This window comes from Pithys albifrons, chromosome 8, assembly GCF_047495875.1.
Source record: "Pithys albifrons albifrons isolate INPA30051 chromosome 8, PitAlb_v1, whole genome shotgun sequence".
NCBI lineage: Eukaryota > Metazoa > Chordata > Aves > Passeriformes > Thamnophilidae > Pithys > Pithys albifrons.
Genome location: NC_092465.1, coordinates 11380594 through 11402640, shown reverse-complemented (window position 1 = coordinate 11402640; position 22047 = coordinate 11380594). Strand labels below are relative to the sequence as shown.

At 41.2% G+C, this 22047-nt stretch overlaps 1 protein-coding gene across 1 annotated transcript in view; it reads left to right on the top strand.

Annotated features, from left to right (window-relative positions):
- The window catches only part of PDIA5 (protein disulfide isomerase family A member 5), a 101110-nt gene that overhangs the window by 34329 nt on the left and 44734 nt on the right, over positions 1 to 22047 (top strand). Inside the window, exons 6-11 of the mRNA XM_071562321.1 lie at positions 576 to 668; positions 1937 to 1997; positions 5586 to 5653; positions 10244 to 10335; positions 10440 to 10511; positions 14949 to 15085. Coding sequence (XP_071418422.1) covers positions 576 to 668; positions 1937 to 1997; positions 5586 to 5653; positions 10244 to 10335; positions 10440 to 10511; positions 14949 to 15085 — 523 coding nt within the window. The remainder of the gene's footprint in view (positions 1 to 575; positions 669 to 1936; positions 1998 to 5585; positions 5654 to 10243; positions 10336 to 10439; positions 10512 to 14948; positions 15086 to 22047) is intronic.

The window sequence follows — 22047 nt, the reverse complement described above, 5'->3', positions numbered from 1 at the left end:
ACATAAAAATCCATTGAGTGCAGTTTCCAGGTAGATGGGTAGTAGAGGGAACTATTGGTGGATTAGTCTTTGAGCAAATAAGCAGTTTGATCTGTAAGTGTGGAGTTCATTACTTTTGCTCACAGCATGTATCAGTGTGCTCTCCAGCTAGTCCTATTGGATTCAAAGGTTACTCAGATATGGTGAAGGGCATGGTAGTCTGACCTCTGCATAAAGAGAAATTTTTACAGCTCGCCCAGGGAATAGCTGTGGAAGTACCATTGAAAGAGCTCTCTGAAGGATTCTTGAAGCTACTCTCTGTGTTTGATCCACTTCCATGCTGTTTTCCCCATTTTTATAGTGGAAATGGGAACTGCTGAGTTGGAACATCAGTTATGAGGAAGGTCCGCACCCATGTATCACTTGGTCCTGCAACAGGAAGTTTGTGCTAACTGCATTAGAGCAGATGAGTTTATGAGCAGGAAAGCAAAGACACTAATGGGATGAGGTTTGTGTGACAGCATGGACTTGAGATTGGTTGTCTCACAGTTTCCTTTAGTTTTCCTTTAAAAGCTTTGTTGCCCTGTCTATTACAGTCTATGGTGGCCTTTCTCAAGGATCCAGAAGGTGCTCCACTATGGGAAGAAGATCCTGAAGCCAAAGATATTGTGCATGTTGACAGTGAAAAGGTACATTAGCTGGATAGAGTGTTTGTTGTTTTATAAATATATGGGATGAAGGGAGTGTGTATGTTTGTATTAACTCATAGTGAATCCTCATTATTTCATTTCTTTGGAAGGGAAGTTTAAAGCACTCAAACTGTTTAAAATGATTTGACAAAGATTATGGGTTGTGATTACTGTAAAATCCTCTGCTTCCTACCTTCCTCTCCCCTGCATGGGGTCATGCTATTACTCTGGCAGCCACACAGCAAGTATCAGAGCTTGTGGATGGTGTGGTGGAAGAGCCCTGTGAGTCTCAGGGAAGTGTGGCACCCTGCAAGATGCAATCACTGCAGAATACAAGTAGGAGGTGAAATGCTGCTCTTAAAACTACAGGTTGTTATTAGACCGTGGGTTCCCTCATGGGCCTGAGGTCAGGAAATGTGGAGCAGGAAATAAAACAGGATCCAGATTTTGAAGGATTTAACTTTATATAGTAACTGTCCTCTCAGTGTTAAGTGAGACAGCAGCAAATTCTATGAAACTGCCTTAAAAACCCAGTGCCACTGCAGAGTTACCCATTATATTCTTTCTAATATAATCAGCTTGGTCTTTTGTATTACTTTTCTAGTCTATAGATTTTTTAAACTTTAATTGATTGGACTCTAGCTGGTATTTTGTAAAGGGCTTTTTCAATTTTCTAGCTTTCATTTTTAATATTAGAAATGGTTATTTTGACATTCAGTTTTTGTAGGCAGATTAATTTTTAATGTTCACCTTCTATACTCTATTACAAGGCTTCCAAGGGTTGCATTCAATTTGAAAACTTCATCTAGATTCTCTATCATGCTGGTACTGAAAAATCTTTTTCTTATGGCATCTCATAGCTTTGGCAAGGTTTCATAGTGTGAAAACTGTACTTGTTTTGTTATTATTGAGTCTGACTTTTTGAATTACAGTATGGATTTTTGGATGTGTTAGCGAAGAAAGAGTTTCCAGTCAGAGAATGAACTAAACCATGGAACTTCTACATATTAACAGTGAAGATACTGGTCTAGGATATTCAGCAGATATTTGGATCTATAATAAATTTTGTCGTCATCTTTCAAGTTAAAATTGAGCCAGGGAAAAAAGAATTGAGTCTTGTCTGTTAAAAAATATGATCCCTTTTCCTTCAGATAAATGAGCCTGTGTTCTGTGAATACATATTTTAATTTTTTAGCATTGTAATACAAATAATAAGAGGTGTCATTTGGTATAGGTCTGTTTTTTATTTTCTTTGGTTCGTTCACTAGGAATTGAGAAGGCTTCTGAAGAAGGAAGATAAACCCCTTTTGATGATGTTCTATGCCCCATGTAAGTAATGCAGTGTGCCCTGGCACCTCTCTCTCCCTTCTCCACTGAGAGATAGATGTCTAGAAGTCTGTCTAGAAGCTTCACCTGTGCTTTACTAATACCATCTTGTACCTTTATCACTCAACTCCTTGTGTTCTTCTGCCTGTTTGTCCTCAGCTTTTTCCCTGGTTGTCCGTTGCTTGTGCCCTAGTTTTGTCTCTTTCTCTTGTGATGATGACTCTTGCTCAATGTTCTTTGAAGTAGCTGCATTCTGTAATTTGGTTATCCACTTTGGTTTCTAGATTTGTGTTGTACAGAACAGAAACACTGTATGCTGCAGGCAGAGGGAAGAGCACAGTGGTCAGGAGCAGGACTGTCGTTCCTATTCCATCCTGGAGGCCCTCTGTGTGTTCCTACCTACATGGCAGGAGTAACTCAAATACAAATGGGATTTCAGGAAGAGAGAAGAGCACATTGGAGTATTTCCATTTCTTTTGTGACCTTGACCTTGTATTGCCACTATCTTGTCATTGCAGTTGTGGCTTGTTCCTTAATTTTGCAGATTTACAACTGCTTTTTTGTGTTTCCTGGTGACTGCTTATGTGAGAGTCTTTCCAGCTCCTCCAGGAAAGATAGTGTTGCACTGGAGTTGTTGCTCTGTTGGAATGCAGGGGAGCCATGAGAATGGTACAAATGTGTGACCTCAGCTAGAAAAGCCTGTCAGCACTGCCCTGATAGGGAAATTGTTGTTAGGTACCACTAGCAATTTCCTGTCTGATTCTGCTCAAAACTGTGTCCCAGCACAGCTGGCAGCATTATCTGGTGTTTCTCAGTGTATTTTCTCTTGTAATTACTGTCTGAAATGGCAGTCTACCCTTTTTGTCTCATCTGAGTACTGCCATGATGGCCAGAGTTGCCCAAGACTTACTTTGATATGTCACTAAAAGAACAGTTTTTTAATTAAGTCTCTGGGAGCTCTGTGCCCTCAGACTCTGCAGTTGGGGTTCTCTGTGTCCTGGAGTGGTGTGTGGTCGTTCCCAGTTGCTGCTGCCGCCTTGGCATCAGCGGGAGCCGACACGCCTGCTCTGCTGTAAATTGCCCCTTCAGGGAGAGCTGAGCTGCAGAGTACCTTCACAGTTTACCTGTATCAGGAATAATTGTTTTCCACAACTGAGTCTATTCTGAAATGTGCTGTATATAACCCTTTGTTCTCTTTGAACCATTCCCCAAGAAACCCTCCTCCTTCCGGTTTCTCTTCTTTTGAAGTGGCAAAACACCTGCTAGTTTTCAGTGCTGTAATACTTTTGCTGCTTTCTAAACTGCTGTGAAGGAAGTCTGCTTGTAAGGTTTTTTCCCCTCCCTTCTGATTTCTCAATTTGTAACTCCCTCATTTTTTATTTAACACACAAGACCTTCTGACTTGGTTCTTGTCCAATTTTTTTTTCTTACTCCTTTTACTGGAGACAGAATACATCCAACAGTTGCATTAAAATAAGGGCTTCAGGCAGCTGAAGTTATTGCTTACATACAGGTGTTATCTTTCATAATTGGGAGCAGCTAATCAAGACTGATCACTAATAAAAGAAATTCTGCTTTTTTTTTTCTTGTAAGAGGTGGCTCAGGGAGGTCATTGGCATGAGAGGACATCAGAGACTTTGTCTGGGAAGCTACGGAGAAGACAGCTGCCTTATTTCTCTGCTTTGTTGGTTGCAGAGGCTTTAGATTCATTGTGGCAGATTCATAGGGAATGGGCTCTTTCATTACCTACCGGTGTAGAGGGAGATGAAAGCAACTGCAAACTTCAATGTAGTTTCTTTAATATTGCAGGAATGCTTGGTCTGGGTGAAACGACTCAGAGCAAAGGCATGCTTTCCTCAGAAGATATTACCTGCCATTTGGAGACCATTCACTGTGCTTTCAGACCTCTATTATAAAGTCAGACTGCACTAAAGATGAAAAATTAGGTATACTTATAGGCATTCATATTTATTTGTTGTTAACTCTGTCAAAGAAGACTCCTGCAAGAGACTGTTTGGATTTGGCAACAACAAGGAGCTGTTTATAACATCATTGAAAACAGGGCTTTAAAAATGAAGGTGTTAACTAGTGGAAATACTGTTTAATTACACTCCCCTTTTTGAAGCAAAATACAAGAGGAAAGAAGAAAATTAGTTTTTTGTGGTTACCCTTTATAGCTGTTGAGAGGTATATGTGGTTTGTCAGTGTCTTGAACAATATAACCCAGAAACAGTGGGCAGGAGAGGGTGTACTAAGTGGGTTTGGGAGCAGCAAGTTTGAGGCAGAAGCAAAGCTGGGAAGAGGAGGATGATTGGGGTGATGGCTGGAATGTGCCTGTGCTCCAGAAGGCATTCCAGGGAGTAGAAAGAAGGGGAAGACAAGAAAATCTGCAGCAGGAGTTCAGGGCCTGAGGCTGTATAGGGAGAAGAAACAGGGGGATCCAGAAAATGATGTTAACAACTCACATCTTTAAATATCTGTCCGGTGGTTTGGATGAAACTGCAAGAACTCAGTGGGCCTTCAGTGAGAGGTCTCTGCCCACCAAGAAATTGTCATTTTGACCAGCACTAATTTAACAACCTCACTGTCAATTTGAGCAGAGAGATCAAGGGTCGGAAGACCACAGAAACAAGAACTCTTTTTCTTCTGATTAAAGGATGTTCTTTCCAGGCATGCTGGTGTGATCCTAAACCAGTGGTTGCGAAATCTGTGCCTCCTTTCTGGAAGATATTTTCAAAACTCTTGTCTCTTCACCGAAACAAAAATGTTGACTACTGTCCTGTGGTGGACCCAAGAGTTTCCACAATAAGCATCTGGAGTGCTTGGCTCCAGCTTCCTTTCTTTCATGCTGTCTGCACTCCTGCCCGTTCCCATCTGCATGCAAGGATTTTACTTGGCAGGAGTGAAAACTGCTGCTTACAAGGTGATTTACTGCTAATCTGCTTAGCACTGCAGAGCGTCATCAAACAGCTCTCAGCACACTCCAGATATACATTGGTGGTCTTCCTCCCTTGCAGTTTGTCTTTTCCACAGCACAGTATTGTATCTTACGAGGGCTGTTGCTTCTGAGTTATGACTTCTCAATTAACAGAGCACTGTTTAACACTTGATGTCTGTGTAATGTGTTTAGGAAATGCATCTCAAATTAATTTCAAAGCCTTGTTAAGCTGGGATGAATCCCATTACCTCCCCCTGTCCCTTAAAAGACCAGAAATACACAAAGCTTTTTGTCTGAGTTCACAATTATGACATCTTCTGTTGACTTTTGATATATGTGTTTCATCTTATGTTCCCCTCTGGGCTCAGCTCAGAGCCTGAGGAATGTAAGATGGTGTTACTCTTTTCAAACTGGGATGAAAAATGAATGTGAAAATGAAAAGCATGAAAAATGTGCAAAAATAGAGACTTGTAACAAGAAGCAACATCCTTAGAAACTAATACTCACATAATGATTTAGTGAAGCAGATGAAGAATTTTGGTTTAAATTTTTTTAATATAAAATATTATTTCAAATGCTTTGGAACATAGATACTGTATAACAGGCTGAATAGAGTTGTTAGCATGTTACTTACACCATTTCTTTTTTATCAGGGTGTGGTGTTTGTAAGAGAATGATGCCATCTTATCAGCAGGCAGCCACAGAACTGAAGGGTAAATATGTAAGTGAGAAGATTTATATGAAATTTTAAAAATCCTTTCAACACTTCTTTTTTTGTACTATTTAAACCCACAAATATTTATCAAATTGGAGAACTTTTAATCAAGTTGAAAAAAACAGAAATAAATCACTCTATTCCAGATCCCTTAAGGATTGTCTCTCTTGGTTTTTATTCTTCTAAAACTTTGGAGATGAGGTGTTAACTCACTTGCCTTTTAGATCCAGTGTAGTTTTTGCTGTGGGGAAACAAGCTCTGACATTATGTAGATTTATGTTTAGCCTCTAATTTGTGAGTTTGTGAGCCTTTTGTACTCATTTTGGTAAGGAAAGAAATATTTTTATAAGGGGTTTTATCAGCTTTCTGGCCTGGCATTTCATAGCAAGGTCAGGGATGGATGCCCTTATAGCGATTATGAATCCCCTTTTTTAGTGGAGAATCACAGTGTTATTGGAGGGGGATTTCCCTGCATAAGCTACTGGACACCCTCCTTGCCAGTAAGCATTAATAGAACCTTAGAGTTTAACTATAGCTCTGTCAAAGTTAGCAGTGATGCCAGATTGATATGAAAGTCAGTTTTGACTGTAATAAAGTCCATTAACAGCAGTCACAATAATTTAGTTACCCCACTGTACTACTAAGACATATTGATCTCTCTAAGCAAGTCAAAGACACCTCCTGAGTCAAGGTTTTATAATGTGCTTAACATATAATTTGTATGATGCCAATAATACATGAAGTACAAAGAAATAGGATTGTTGTTTCATGGATTTCGCAGGATTTGGTCTGATCCTACCTGTTGGATCATTCACTGTTGAGGTTACAGGTTTCCTTGGGAGAAAAAGATGAAGCACTGAAGTTCATTGCTATGGCAGCTCTGGCCATTCCTGCTAATGACCACCTAGTGCTGTCAGACTCCCCAGCAGTCTCCAAACCAGTTGTTTTTGAGAAGTGTTTTCTCTTGTTTGCTTAGGGCTGAAATGAGTGGGAGTTATTCGGGTTTATTTAGGACACAGTACAACTCTTGGAGGTATTTTCAAGAATGTTTTTGTCTAGGCAGGCAGTACTCTAATGCCATCTCCCCTCGTGGAGTGTGTGCTGCAGTCTTTGGGAAGGCACTTGTGCCTTGGGTGGAGGTGCATTTTGAGGTGTGGAGTGAACTGAAGTTAGGAATGCAAAGAACACCTACAGGGGCAGTGCCAGAGACTTGGCATGCTGCAGAGCGCTGTGTTCTCTTTCAGTTATCGCTTCCTTCTCCATATGCTGCTCATTTCATTAAATTCAGACAAGAGATTTGAAAATCTACATCTATTCTAGTTCAAGTATTTCCTTCCTCACTTGGAAATCATTACTATGGATGCAGTCTAATCCCACACAGCTGAATGACAGGGCCGGGACACAACTTTTTGCAGTGGAGTGTTGTAGTGCAGGATCAGCTAAGAGGACAGTCCAGTTGTGCCACTGCAACCCGTGTCTTCCACAAAAGTCAGTCTGTTTGTCAATATTTGGCCTAATTAGCTTCCTGAGTGGGATGTGTACACAGCTTGCCATTTCTAAAGTTAACTGTGCTGCACCCATCATAAATTATTCATGGCGCACCTTAGAGTCGTGTTGACCTCCAGGTCAGACTTTGCTGAAAAGTTTATGATTGGTTTGGATGAGCTGAAGGTTTGGCCTTCTAATCTGACCTGTCATTAGTTGTCAGGATGTGCCAGGCTCAAAAGCGATTATGGCTGTTATATAGCAGGAAAATGAAGTACAGTATTGCCTTTTTAAGAGGTTGTAAAAATGAAAAGGTGAACTGTACCTGTCACTGGTTGCTGTGGTCCCTCAGTTGTTTCTTGTCCCAGGGCTGTTACTGAGAGGAAGGTGAGGTGGTATTTTCAGTTTATATTCTGATTAGATCTTGCAATTCCATTGCACCCAGTGCAGATGGGAAAAGGGCACCAAATCAGAAGTGGGCTTATTTTATCCTTGGCATGAGAGATTCCTGTGGTTGGAGGTTTGGGTGGGCTCTGGTGAGTGACTGTGACTGATGCACTGTGGCCACAGAGCAGGGAGGGAGCTGGTGGTCAGCAAAGCACTTCAGAATCCTCTTAATTCCCATAGACTTCATGAGTGTGCCAGAATGTTATGCTCAGTAAAGACTGGCTTGAGAATATGCTGAAGTGCTTTCCTTCTTTGATGTTTGTTGGTTTTCAGGTGTTTTGTTTTGGGGTTTTGTTTGTTTTTTGGGTTTGGGGTTGGGTTGTTTTTGGTTTTGGGGGGGATGCTTTGGTGAAACATAAAAAGCATAAAAAGAAAAAACATAAAAAGCATAAAATAGGTACACCTATATCAGATATGAAATAAAGGAAGCCTTTTTAAAATTTTTTTCATTGAACTTGGCTCCAGGAAGGCTTCCTGTGGTGCTGGAGGTACCAGTTCTGGAGCAATCCCATCAAGAAAACTGTGAAGCAAAGTAGGGGGTCACAGTCAAGCAGGAATGGTCAGAAGCTCCAAAGACATGGGTAGTTAGGAAAGGTCCAGAGTTGGTTTAGGTTATGGGTAGCTTGGGGGAGTACAGACAAGTGATGAAATATGTCACATGTGACTGCAGAGGTGAAAGGAATAAACTGATCTGCATTTCTGCAGTGGCTGTTACAAGAGGTAATGGACTGAAATTGAAGCCAGGGTCATTCAGTCATTTGCTAAAAGCAAAGTAGCTGACCATCTGGCAGGAGGACCCTGGCTTTGTGTAGTAGGTGTATTTTGGTGGTCTCAATAGCCTGACACTGCATAATTTTGTGCTTATAGGCCAGCTAAAGCTGTTACTTTTGTCATTAAAAATTAATCCCATTGTAATAGGTTTTTTGCTAATTATGCTTCATATAATGTATGAACACCAGAATAAATCCAAGTTATTGACTTGTATCAATCAAACTGTAGCAGTGTCTGAAATGTCTGGGAATGCCCATATAAGACCTAGGAAATGCTCTGGAAGTTCACAGCAAATGTGAAATCTGACAGACTGCTATTTGTTATAGAGTTGGTTAGGAAACCTGGTTCTTGCTTTATAAAGCAACTGCTGTATCGATCCAATTGCATTTATCTGCCCTTAGGTGTGACACAGAGGGTAAAGAAAGGGGAGAATTGGGTCTAGATAATCTCAAAGGAATTAAGTCAATCTGGTTGTTGGAATTACAAGGAAAATTCAAAGTGAGAGACTTGGCCAGCAAGTATAAACCCTATTTCTGTACTCTCCTCTGTTAACTTTATCCTTTCTCAGGATAGGGAAGAGAAAACAAAGTATCGTTTTGTGACTTTTCAGCACATTCTTAGAAAAGACTGACCTTCAAATGAGGATTTTCTGCTTTAAGATTTATTTCATGCTGGCTCTGAGCACATTTGGTTGGTCTGTGCAGTTTGCTGCAGTCAGGAACGTGGTATTAAATTCTGATGTGGCATTTCAGCTGGAAGGAGAAAATCCTGGTTTTGGAGAGGGAAGAAGGAGGGGTTTGGATTAAGACCCTGCTGCTAGAATGATTTAAGCCATCAGTGCCATTAAACTAAGTTAATCAGGAAGTGGTATCTCAGCAACTCGCTGCTTGCAGGTTTGACAGCAGAACGACCTCTGTGTGAATTGCATACCCACAGAAGCTCGGAATCCATCCCATCTTCCAATTTTCCTGTCAGAAATATTTGGAAGACATTTGGAAAGGGCACAGAGTAAGTCACAGGGCACAGCATAACTCAAAGGAGCCTTGAGCCTGAAGCTCAGGATGAAGGGCTGTTGAGTTGGAAGATGGGTTGGGGTAAGGAAGGGAAAGAAGAAAGGTTTTGTTTCACATGCTAATCTGAAAAGCTTCTACACTTCTGTGCCCCTCTTTTGGTATCTGTAGGACAATGTTAATTCTTAACTCTGATGATACCCTACCAGTCATGTAAGTTAACGTTATTTAAAGCATATAAATGCCATGTGGTATTTCCTGAGCTCATGGAAATAGGGCACATTTTATTTTCACATCAAGGTAATGCTGATTTTCCCATGCCATTCAGTAAGTGCATTTTGAACTGGGATGATGCCAGTGCTTGGTTGGTTAGAGCTTCTGGACACAGGATGAGGTTGTAAATTCATTACTGGAATGGAAACTGGAGAGCTGAGGCTGGAACTTCTTGTGTCCTAGCTAATGATTGGATGAGAACTCAGAACTTTTTTTTCTACTTTGAGAGGAAGAAAAGGAAAAAAAAAGTGATTACACTTGCAGCTTAAAATCCAATGCTCAAGGAAGAGCACAAGTAGTGCAATTCAGAGAATTCTCTTTAGGTGTTTCTGTTAGTGTCTGAATAAAAAGAAACAGAGATGCTTCCAGAGCAGCAAGGAGGTGCCATGCTGGCTGGTGTGTTTCCTCTGGATTAGACTCAAGTATCGTTCTGTTCCTCTTGCACAAAATCAGAAAAGCTTCAGAACCCTATACAGAGATCCTCTTGCTTGACAGCTATATGAATGAAATCAGAATCCACCCAGATCTTAATTGGTTTTACTTAAATCTTCAGAGAAATGTTGTGATGCTGTATTGTAAGAATCAGTAAGATTATGCTTTGTCTTTCCAGGTTCTTGCGGGAATGAATGTTTACTCTGCTGAATTCGAGAGGATTAAGGAAGAATTCAATGTCCGAGGATATCCAACAATCTGCTATTTTGAGTCAGTTATGTTTTGCTACTACTTTAGAGATCATGCAGTCTTCTATAATTGCATGTTTTTATCTTCCAGGGCAAGGACTGAACCTTGTTTTGTTGCTTTAACAGGAAAGGAAAGTTCCTGTTCAACTTTGAGAACTTTGGTGCTACCGCAGCAGACATAGCAGAGTGGCTGAAAAAGTAAGGCATTGAGCTTCATGCACTCCACCTTTTATGTACTCTTCCTTATTTACAGAATGTAATGGTTTAGGAACAGACATCTCTCCCTCTGCTCAGAAGAGCAAACAAAACTACCCCGCTGAGATCAGCTAAAGTTGTACAGAGAGATTGCCTAATGTTTGGTTTTTAGCATGCATGCCTCGCATTTCACAATTGCATTTTTTTCTGTAATAGGAGACTGACTGTGGACCAAAATAAATGCAGATACATAGATCTCAGCTTCGTTAAAATTGCCAGCTTAAATTTCCAGTGATCTTGGGTGCCTGTACTTAATACCTTGCAAAAGGTTTGACTTCTGTTGTTTTATTAAAAATGTATATACCAAACGCGCAGCTCTTTTGATTCTTCAGCCTTTAGCTGAACCCTTTAAAGTATCTTGCAGAGACAAGCTGAAGATCAAGGCACCTCAGATAGGTAGTCGTTTTTACATCTGTGCTTCCTGTCATGACTTGAAGTGTTGAAAGCATCTTGTTCTACCTGAAGAGAGCTATTTGCAGCCATAAACATTTTGGGGGCTGAATGAGCCTGCGGGACTAGCAGCTGAGAGGCAGAGACACAGGAAAAGTGCGTGAGTGTGTGTGTGGCTGCAGTTCAACTGGTGCAAATCACCACACTGTCAGTGAAGCTGACAGAGCAGCTGGAGAGAGCTGAGATAGTCTGGTGATGGAGAAATCCCATTAGCAGTGAGCCCTGACTCTTGGGTATGATGTTATCTTTGTAACCCTCCCTTGTTTCTGCAGTCACAGAAACAAAACTCTAATGAAGGTAATAAAAGGAAACAAATACATGGGAAGGAACAGGCTGTCGCAAACTGTTGTAATAATACAACTTAGTAAAATTGACTCAGAAAAATGTAATTTACTGTACCAGTGGGGCTGTGATCGGCATGTCCATATGGTTGCAGGTAGCCCAGGGGCTTCAGCAACAGTAGGCTGAGTGCTTCAGGATTTCAAACCCACAAAGGAAATGACAGTATCGTTCCTGTTAGCATCAGGAGGTACAAATACTGCCCAGAACATCATGGAGGAGGAATTTAGCCATAGTCTCTAAGTCTCATGTAGTCAATTAAGCCTTTCAATGTGAGTGATGAAGATGGCAACTCCAACAACACTAAGGAGATGGTCAGCCCTTGGAGCAAGGATATGGCTTCATCACCTGCACTTTGTTATGCTTCTCAGGCCTGCAAGGATGTGGTTATCTCTTGGGTACCATAAGTGAAACTTGAGATGTTTGGGGTGATTTTTTCCCCTGTCTGCCCACATAATATCCAGATAATCCCAGTAATATGCATGGCCTTTATATCAGTGCTGTGCCAGCAAGTGAACACAGCTACTGGAGGGAAAGCAGAACAGCTGCAAGCTCTTTCCAATGATAATCTCCGCTAACAAGCCACTGTGGGCTTTGGCTGTTATTTCAGCAGTCCAGAGCTAAAGACAGCTGTTTGTCCTCACTTAGTGCATGCTTATTAGTTTCCCAAAAGATGATCTGAGCAGTAGCCTTGTGTCCCTCTTTTGTATAATAAATACAACTTTTAGGGAGGCCACGTTGAGAAATCAGTGTGTACTTACATTTTTCCAGTAATTGATGCTGCAATTAAAACCATATATGGGGTTAATCTGCTACATACATAATATATATTACTCTGAGGAAGCTGCAGTACAGGTAGTCAGTGGTATGGCAAGGGCTTTAGGAAAGCTAAGGAGTATAGTTAGATAGCTGCAGGGTGTATAGGCTATGTTTCAGAATGCTGTAATACTAAAATCATACCAGGAGGTTGCTCTGATGCATGATTTGGTCTGTGGAGCAGGGGCAAGGCAGGACTATGGCAAGGAAATCTAGTGCATTGTTAAACTGTGCATGCATGTGCTGTCATCATGGATTCTTGAAAGCAAATCCTGTGGCTGTGGAGCCATATGAAATGGCCTGTTTGTTGTGGACACTTGATATGCTCTCCAGAAAAGCAGCTCTTTTCCCTTTCCCTCTTTTTTTTCTCTAAGTGTTACTGTCAAAGTGCTTAAAGTGGTTGGTCTTAGACTGATTTTTTTGGGGAGGACATGATATAACTTAGTTAAGGTTAGAATTACTTAAATGATTGGAAGGATGTTGTCCATGGTTTTTCCACTCAGGACAAGGAATTGGTAGTTTGGAGGGCTCCAACACCTTTTTTTGTTCCCACTACTTATTGAAAGTGCTTTTCTCTTACGATGAAGTGTGCTAATGCATCAGTCTTGAAGACACTTAACCTCTCTCATCTTTCTAATAGGCACTGGCTACTGTATTATGGAGTTTCAGATATTTTCATGAGATGATAGAGACAAACCGTCATACAGCCTTATTCTGACACACAGTGTTAATAACACTAGAGATGCTATCTTGTACATACCACTATTCTTTTCTTCTTTTTTTTTTTTTGTTAAATCTGATACACAGCTGTGTCAGCCTCAATGGTAGGCAAGCCAGACAGCTTCTTGCTGTCTTCAGTAGCTGCTTGGTTTGTCTTGCTGTTTTTATAGATTCCTCTCAGGCCCTTCCTTAGCATCAGTTACTCCATTAAATCGAGAACTGGTTCTGTGCTTTTAATTGAATTAGCTTTTGATGACTCTTCCGGATTGCTGTCATCCTAATCAGGTGTTGGATGTGCCTTGTGTCAGCTTTAAATGACATTTTAGATTTTGCTTGTTGCTTCCTCCAGGCCTTGAGGTGCTTCTTACCCACTCCTGTGTAGGCTTATTAGCATGCACAGCATTTTAAATTGGGCCATTTGAATAAATATCCCGTGCTCTGATTTACTAATTCCTGACTGAAATAGGTCATGCCAGGCCATGCTAAACACAGCATTCTTCAGTGCGTTGTAGACACTGTGTCCATGTTCATCATGCTCTGCCTACTCAACCCAGCTCCCAAATCCATGAAGTGTCATGGTGTTTTCTGGAAAGCCTTCTTTCTTCCAGGATACCTGGAGATTATTGGTCTCTTACAAGCTTGGCAACAAGCTTTTAGAGAGTAAACTCCTGCGGGCAGGAACCTGCCTCTTCTTCTCTCTTGATTACTTGGTCAGGTGCAGTTCCAGTCTTTGCTTTGTTGTTTGGTTCTCAGTTTGTTTGTCATATAAGCAGCAGCAGAGGTGTGCATCACAGTTTTGCACGAATTGCTTAATATTCTTGGATCATACCCATTGCTTACATCGACAGAACTTGCTATCTGAATCTGTGTATCTCCCTGCTGCTTTTTTTATCAAACTAGGCTTTCAGCCTAGAAATGAGCAAGGCAGGATAAATGAGTTATCATCTGTTTGCCATTCCTTGTTCCAGGCAGCTAACACCATAATACATTTTAATCAAAAATAGTAAATCTGGTTTCTCCAGAGATGGGGTCAAATCCAGACCTGTACTTTGCCAAAGAATTTGGGGAATTTTGGGGGGTATTTGGAACTCATTACTACAACTGGCAAGGATAAAATACTTCAAAGTTTGGCTCCCAGTGTTCATATGTTTGGGTGTCCTTTCTCTGAACACTGCTTTAAAAAATAAAATGTCAATTAGCATAGTTAATTCACAGCTGGAAATTATCTTTTTAATGTACATTAATAAAAGCCAAAAGCAATTGTTCAGTGGGATGGTGGGCACTGAACTGGTCCAGAGGAGCTTAGGTTTGGTTTCCAGACTTGCAACTGTGTCTTTGAGCAGTCTCTGTGGCTCTGATCCATTAAAGACAGTTAAAGTCATGTGCAATTACAGTGAAGTTGGTAGAACATATCACTTACCTTTTAGGTTAAGTATGAGTAGGTTTGCTGAGTTAGGCCTCCAAGTCCACTGCAGAGTGAGGATGCAGCAACGCTTCCCAGAGTGACAAGAATTGTTCAGGATAAAACCATATATTCCTGGGGAAATAGTGTGTGTAGCTGGCTCATGGTCCCAGCACTGCGCCTCCTTCCTTCTCTGTCGGCCCTAATCATGCTGTCAGTATCCAAGATGATGGGTTAAATTGGCTGTTTCTGCTCGCTACTTTTGTCTTTCATTTGCAATGACTCCTGTGAACTACAGAGTGTGAATGCTGTGAGAAAGGGAGCATCCTGCTGAGGAGGGTAAAAGAGTAATAGAAAATGCATCTGATTTCTATAATGTAATAACTAAGCAGTCTGGTTATCTCCTCTCTCTATCCCCTTCCATTGCTGATCTGTCCTCATGAGCTTCTTGTGGATATTTTTATTCCTCCCCCATTTTTATCTGCATTTCAGTGCTTGTGATTTCTGAATGGGTACAATTATGGAAGCTGTTCAGTAGGATTGGTGTGTCAGACATGTATGAACATCTGCACAAAGTGGTTCCTTACAGTCTGACTTGTCAAAATGACTGCTTAGCACCAGAAAGCTGCTTTTAAGCTGTGTCTGTCTTGTAGCCCACAGGCACCTCAGCCACAACCTCCGGAGACTCCCTGGGCAGATGAAGAAAATGTAGTTTATCACCTGACTGATGAGGACTTCGACAAGTTTATAAAAGATCATTCATCTGTGCTAGTGATGTTCCATGCACCATGTGAGTTTGTTTTCTATTCTGTACTCTGAGCCAAATGCTTGCTAACAGAATCAGTGATGATTTTCCTTGGAAGTTTCACAGAACCATGAACTCAAAGTCCAGGCTTTTCTTGTTTGTCATGATTGTTAAATACACAAGGCATGAAATGTTTGGGAAGTTGCTGACTTCACATTTAGGATGAAGATGTGCTACTGGAAGAGGGACACTTTGTAGGCTGAGTCAAAACATAATTTGAAGCGTGTAATGAAGCTTAAATAATTGGAGGACTCATCACTTTACAGCATGTTTTCCCATTTTTGTCTTCTCTTCAGTATTGTTTGCTTTCAAAGCAGAACTCTGGTTGATTGAACAACTTGAGAACCACAAGCTCCTGAGTTCTTGTTCTTGGCTGCTGCTGTGTTGTTTTGAGCATTTTCACTCCTCTGCTGCAGTTTCTCTGACAATATAGGGAATGATGGTCATTATTTATTGTGCTGAACAATGCCAAAACCAGATTGAAGTTCAGAAAGACCCCACGGCTTTTAAAAACTAATGCAGAGCTGGTGGTGATACTACTTACTGTTCTGCTGAGAATGCTCTGGGCTGGTCTTTTCCATGACTTGAGGTTTTAGCTTGACCAGTAAAATGCAGTGGGTTGCCTTCAGAAAGCTGTTCTAGTCACATTGTCCTGTATGCTGTTGGGTGGAAGAGTTCATTAACATCTTTGTTCACTGTGGATATAACTTGTTCCAGCTACATAGCTGGTTCTACCAGTTGTTTGTCTCTGCGATGGACAGTTCAGGCTTGAATCTGCTGTGCTGGGTGATACACAACTTCTGCCTCCCCTCACTGCTGTGCTGGCAAAGGCACTTGGGTGAGATGTTTATTTTCAAGGGCATAGATGTAAAGGTTAGGACTCTGGAGGCAGCCTGTGTGCTCACAGCAGAGGGTCTTGGCACAGAGGGTGAAATCCTGCTTCCCTTTAAGCCAGCAGGAGTTAGCTCCAAAATGCCTTTTCTGAAGGTCTGCTCATAAGACTCATTTGAAAAACATACCATAATGAATTTCCTTTGCCCAATGAAATGTCTGAGAATTTCATCCACTGAAGCAGGTGACTGACTGCTGTTTTGTTGCTGTGTCCACTGGATTATTTGTAGTAATGAAAGTGGGACCGGAGATTAACGTCTGGTCTGAAAACCAAAACACAAGTAGCAGAACTGATGAAGCCTGGTTTGCTCAGGAGTTATCCTTCATTACCCAAATCCTTCCTTCCCCAGATTTCCATGCACCCCGGTGTGCAAGTGACAGTGTGGATTGCTGCTCCTGGGGAGCTGTACTCTTCTTGCTGGTTTGGCTGAACAGCTGCTGCCAAACAGAAACGTAACTCCCAGATTTCCCTCCTTTCCCTCTCTCTACACAGTGCTTTGGGATAAGTGGGATAAGTGTTCCCTCTCTCTAGCCCTGGATCTCTGTATGTTTACAGAGATTTAGTAGTATTTAAAAGCTTTGCCTTTTTTTGAGTTTGTAAATGGGAAAGGAGTCCAGTCATGTATTTGTGAGGAGGAAGAAGGGGAAGAAATTGACAGTTGGCCCTGCAAACCTTATTCCTTTAGGAAGCCAGATTAAAAATAGATGAATGCATACAACTACAATCAGATTTTACAGTAAGTTCAAGTTAGTTATAAATCTTATCAGGGTTCTGTTCAGTTGTTAGGGGGGTTTTCAGTATTTCATAGAACACGAATAATACAGTTTTAGGAGTAGCAATATTACATGACCTATTTTGAGAGGAGGGGCACTTCCAGCTAGGTATGTTTTGTACTCAGGGTCATTCTGTACCAAGGCACAGCAGTTCTTTGGCAAATGCTGTTTCAAAAATAAATCAAATGCCTAAATTAGGCTGTTGCAATCTTCTGGTAACATTTTCCAGCTGCTCAGAATTGGTATAAAGAATATTCCTTGCCAGAACAACTCAATTTTAAATGGAGCTTGAACATTTGGGGCACTTTATTTACATTCAGGTGGTAATGATATGCCAACGTGCAGAATTCATGTGTAAAAGATCTGTGTTTGTAAGAATCCTCTCTGGGCATCTTCAGTAGAGGGTATAAGGCTTGCAAACTAATTAATGACAGACAACTATCATAAACAGTTATCTCCATGATTAAAAGCTCTTCTCTTAGCACTTCTTAAATGTGTTAATGGAGTCACCTTACAAATATTAGGAGATAAATTACTCCAGGAAAAGAAGCAGTAGGAGCAGTGAACATCTTACTTGTTTTAACCTTGGTAGCTCAGGATGAGAAATTTTTTTCTAAAAATTATTTATAGTAAAGCAAAAAAAGTTGAAACAGATGTACAAAATAGGCCCATAACAGAGAATATACTTGTGTGTAACTAAGAATAAGCAAGGGGATTTCAACACTGGCCTGGAATTAGCAAGTACATAAAACCGTGTGTCACCATGCAGCAAACATGTGACCGGGAGTTTCTCCAGCACACTATTGGGGCTTAGCCCCAGCTGCAGCTCAGCCCCACACAGCCACTCACTCACTCCCTTGTGGTGGGATGGAGGAGAGAATTGGAAAAGTAAAGGCAATGATACTCTTGGGTTTAGATAAAGATGGTTCAATAAGTAAAGCAAAAGCTATGCACAGGCAAAACAAAACAAGGAAATTTGTTCACTGCTTTGCTTTGACCAGAAGGTGTTTGACCATTGGCAGGAGAGCAGACCTCCATCACACAGAATGGTGACTTGAGAAGTCATGTCCCATCCGTGTCCCCTCCCACCTCCTTCTGCACCCGCAGCCTCCTTGCTGATAAAGTGGGGTGAGGAGCAGAAGAAGCCTGGACTCTGTAACCACTGCTCAGCAATAGCTAAAACATCCCTGAATTATCAACACCATTTCCAGCAGAGATCCAACTCGTAGCTCCATACCAGATACTGTGGAGAAAATGAGCTGCATCCCAGCCCAAACGAGCACACATACACTCAGTCTTGTGTTCCTGAGAAGCCATTTCACTAAAGGAGAATTATTTCAGTGGCACCTTAATTGCATGTTCAGGTGGCCAATGCAGTAATAGAGTGTAGTATGAAAAGTTGTGTGGGGAATTGGCAGCTTTTTAACTGCATCCTGCCCCTCAAGTGCTGAACATACAGCTGAACCAAACACAGCCAGGAAATACTTGTGAACTGCACAATTAAGCATTGTGATGAATGTGGTCAGTTGGGTCTCCATACCTATGGCTACTAATGATCATCCCTGAGGATCACACTATAATTATTTACCATCAGCTGCACTTACTGCCCAATCAAATGCATTTTGGGTTTAAGTGCTGCCTGGCATAACTAGGTTCAACAGAGCAGCTACCTGTGATTTGAGCACATCAGGAAGGTGTGCAGCATGCAACTTTCACCTCTTGAGATCAGAGACCTCATACCTTTGGTGCAGTAATGTATCACAACCATTAAGCAGAAGCTATGCTGCTTTGGGTTGCTGCTGCCAGCCCTGAGATAACGTGGGTGAGTGTGGGTGGGCAGGATGAGTTCATCCTGCTTTCCTTTCACAGGTCAGCAGGGACACAAAGCAGGATTTTTAACCTTCTGAAATGCCTCTGTAAAGCCCTTAAGAGGATGTTCAATAAATCTGAATATTTAGCATAGGTAAACAGCGACTCAGCCAGTCATGCTCTGAAGACATTCTCCCTCCCCAGCCATCTGTGAAGGGTGTGCAGTGTCGTGCTCCTTACTTAAGCATTTTGCTGAAATTTCGTAATTGCTGATGGTGTGCTTAGTGTCATGCCGGATGTATCCATACTGGACATCTGAAGTGTTTTTTTCAGTGGGGCATTGTACCTAAAACCTGACTTCTCCTGCACTATACAAATGAAATAAGATATGGCCCTCTCTCCCTAAGGATATGGAGTTTTTGCTTGGATTGATCATATTTGGTTACATGAGATGTCAGAGTTATGTTAGCAGGCCTATTTCCAAGTCTGTAACAGAGGATTTATTGCACCAACCAAAGCTATTTCTGTACCATAACATAACTAAAGGCAGCCATGATGCTTATGATAGGCTTCTGTTAGCATAGCAATGAGAATAAAGGCTCCATGTCTGGATGTGCTTCTTGAATATCTGTGCCTACAGCTGATTGATTTATTTTAGATGCCCATGATGACAGCTGGGTTCTGAATGTCTCTAAATATGGGTTATACTGCCAGTCGAGTGTTGTTAAATGTTTTAGTGACATGGGGATTTGGTAGGACTTAAAATGCTCCCGAGTCACTTGAGCACAAAAAAAGAGCCCTGTTTGTGTTTTCAGTTTCCCCATCAAACTGTGTGCTGAGTCAAATGCAATTTTAAAAATAATTCTGTCCAAAATATTTGTCAAATTAGTGAGTGTTGCAGTCTTTCTGACTCAGTTTTTTCAGATAAAACCCCCCACACTTACACTTTCCTTACCATTTTTCTCTGAAGCACATCCTTGTCACAAAATAAACCTCAATAAGTCACTGATAAGTCAATTTAAATGCTATTGGAAGGTATTTAAAGTTCAGGATTGCAGTTAAAGTCAGTTCTGAAGTGGGTTCTAAAAGTGTCCACTTTCATTGTGTTTTGTTAACACAAGTGACATTGCTAACAATTTAAAACGTACCTGTTCTTGCAGCCTGATGCAGAATAATGTCCTGGCACCACTGGGAGCTGTAGCCTCCCTGTGTACCTTCAGCAAGCACAGATCTGAGTAGTGTCTGTTGCTAACTGGTGGCTATAGTCAGTCACCTCTGATGTTTGCTTGGGGTTGCTTTGCTCCCCTTCATTCCTTATCAGCCAGAGCAAAGTTTGTGGTCCAGGGCTGATGCCAGAGCTACCAGAGGAGAAAAAAGTGCTTTGGCTGTACTGTTAGTGTGAGCATGCATTTGCTTTTTAAAGGATTAAACTATTAAAATCTTTATCCTGCAACTTTTTTTCCTTGTATGTGAGCTTATATTCACATTAAACCTGTGCTCTTCCCACTCCTCTTCACAGGGCTTCTTCAGAGGCTGCATAAGCTGATTGCAGGACTTAAGGTTAGGAGAAATGTCAATATCCTTAGTAGGATATTGGAGCCATCATGGTTTTTCCTCCCTTGATAAGGAGAGAAGGCAGAGAAAATGCAGCCTAATAGACATTTGCTTGCTTCCTCCTCATGGAAGGGAGGGGAAAATAAATCTTGAAATGATAAAATTGCACCATAGTTTTGATGTGTTGCTGAAATGCCTATGAAATTACTTTCCTGTCCTCAGATATTTTCTCCTCCTTTATAAACAAACCCCATAAATTATGCAGTTGGCACTTTCCAAAATCAGCTATTCAGCTGTACAGGTTTTTAATTGCACGGGGAATGGTTTTATCAGTTTGGCTTTTAAAAACAGCTTTTCACACCCTTTACTCTTTCCCCCCTCCCTCCCATGCATTAAAACCCAAGGTTTTAAGCCACTTTGTGAACTCATTGTTAAGGATCCCAACCAATTAGCCCAGTACAAGATGAAGGCCTCCACCTTCTAATCAAGTAGTGGACTTGCATCTCTCCCTGTCAGTGCAACATCATGGGTTTCAGTGGCCTTGTTTTTGTTTCATCCCTGCTGCATGTGGGGAGATTAGGGTGTAGTAATCCATTGCTTGCTTTAAATATAAAGTGAACCGAAATGTGCATTAAATCAAATCTGGTTTTTTAAAACCATGTTTTACAACTATAAATAAATAAGTCTTCCTTTCAGACCCCCACTGGTTCCTTATGAAAGCAAGGTACAGTGCAGCAAGCACTAATTGGGATGTCTGTTGGCACCATCAACTGAAAGGCCACGAGTTGAAAAGGCTGAAGAGTAACCTGCACTGCAGCCTGAAAAAAAAATAGCCTTTCTAGCACAGATCAGCAGCAGCCTAACATTGCTAGCCTGTGATAAATAAGGAAATTAAATTATTTATAAATAAATACAGGTTTTTCATGTTAATTAGTGATTCAATCAAAGATATCTTTTTTTAATGTCAACCAGTGCAGTTGCACCAGTAGAAGTTAAAGGCTTGTGCGTTATCCAAACATCAAGCAGCACTAAATGTGGAACGAGTGGCAATATCCTTTAATTTTTATTTGTCCCTGTAATATATGACATCTGTGATTTTTAAAATAAGACATTGGCTGTGTTCAGTTGCTACATTGAGAGTTTTTGGCATCTGCCTTCAAGATGTAAAGCATCTGGTATAAAGACAAATGGTGTGTAGCTGGGAAGTTCTTGTTAGATCTGCGCAGGTCAGGTTTACTGGAGGTTTGTAGTGTTTAAGGTAGGTGATGTATTTGGAGTCTTGTCAGATGCCAAATCCTTGTGATACAGCTGTATATCCTACTCCATGGGACGATACACAAGGAGATGTTATGTGTCAAGGTGCTCAGTCCTGTTCCTACTAGATGCTGTGGAAATGTTCTTGCTTTAGAGTCATTATAGATAGTTTTGAACCAGGCAAGCTTTCTGGACTGTGATGTAGGTCATAGGCAGTACCTGTCTCTGGTGGGTTTCTTGGTGAAGCAGTGCAGATGTCAGGATGGGCTGTTGCAGTGCCCTGATGACCGAAAAACTGAGTAGTTGTGTAAGGGCACTTGGATGATGAGTGTTCTGCTTAACAGCCTGGGCAGGCTGGTGAAGAGAAGAGATCTGCTTCAATTTCAGGATTGTGTTTCCTGACTCCCTGTGTCCCATAGGTTCCTACTTTTAATGTTGCCTTAGTGTATTTTTAATGGGTTGTATAATAAAATGATTCCCTGTGCAAGCATAAATTATGCCAGCTTTCTGTTCATTGTATGTATGTACTTCTTAGCTGAATGTTACTGTCAGGCTCCTGGAGCACACATATTCTTCATGTAAACCAGTTAGAAATTGATACATTCTTGGCTTCTGCATCTGCTTCCACTGAAGTGAGCAGGTTCTGACTTGATTTCAGAGAGAGG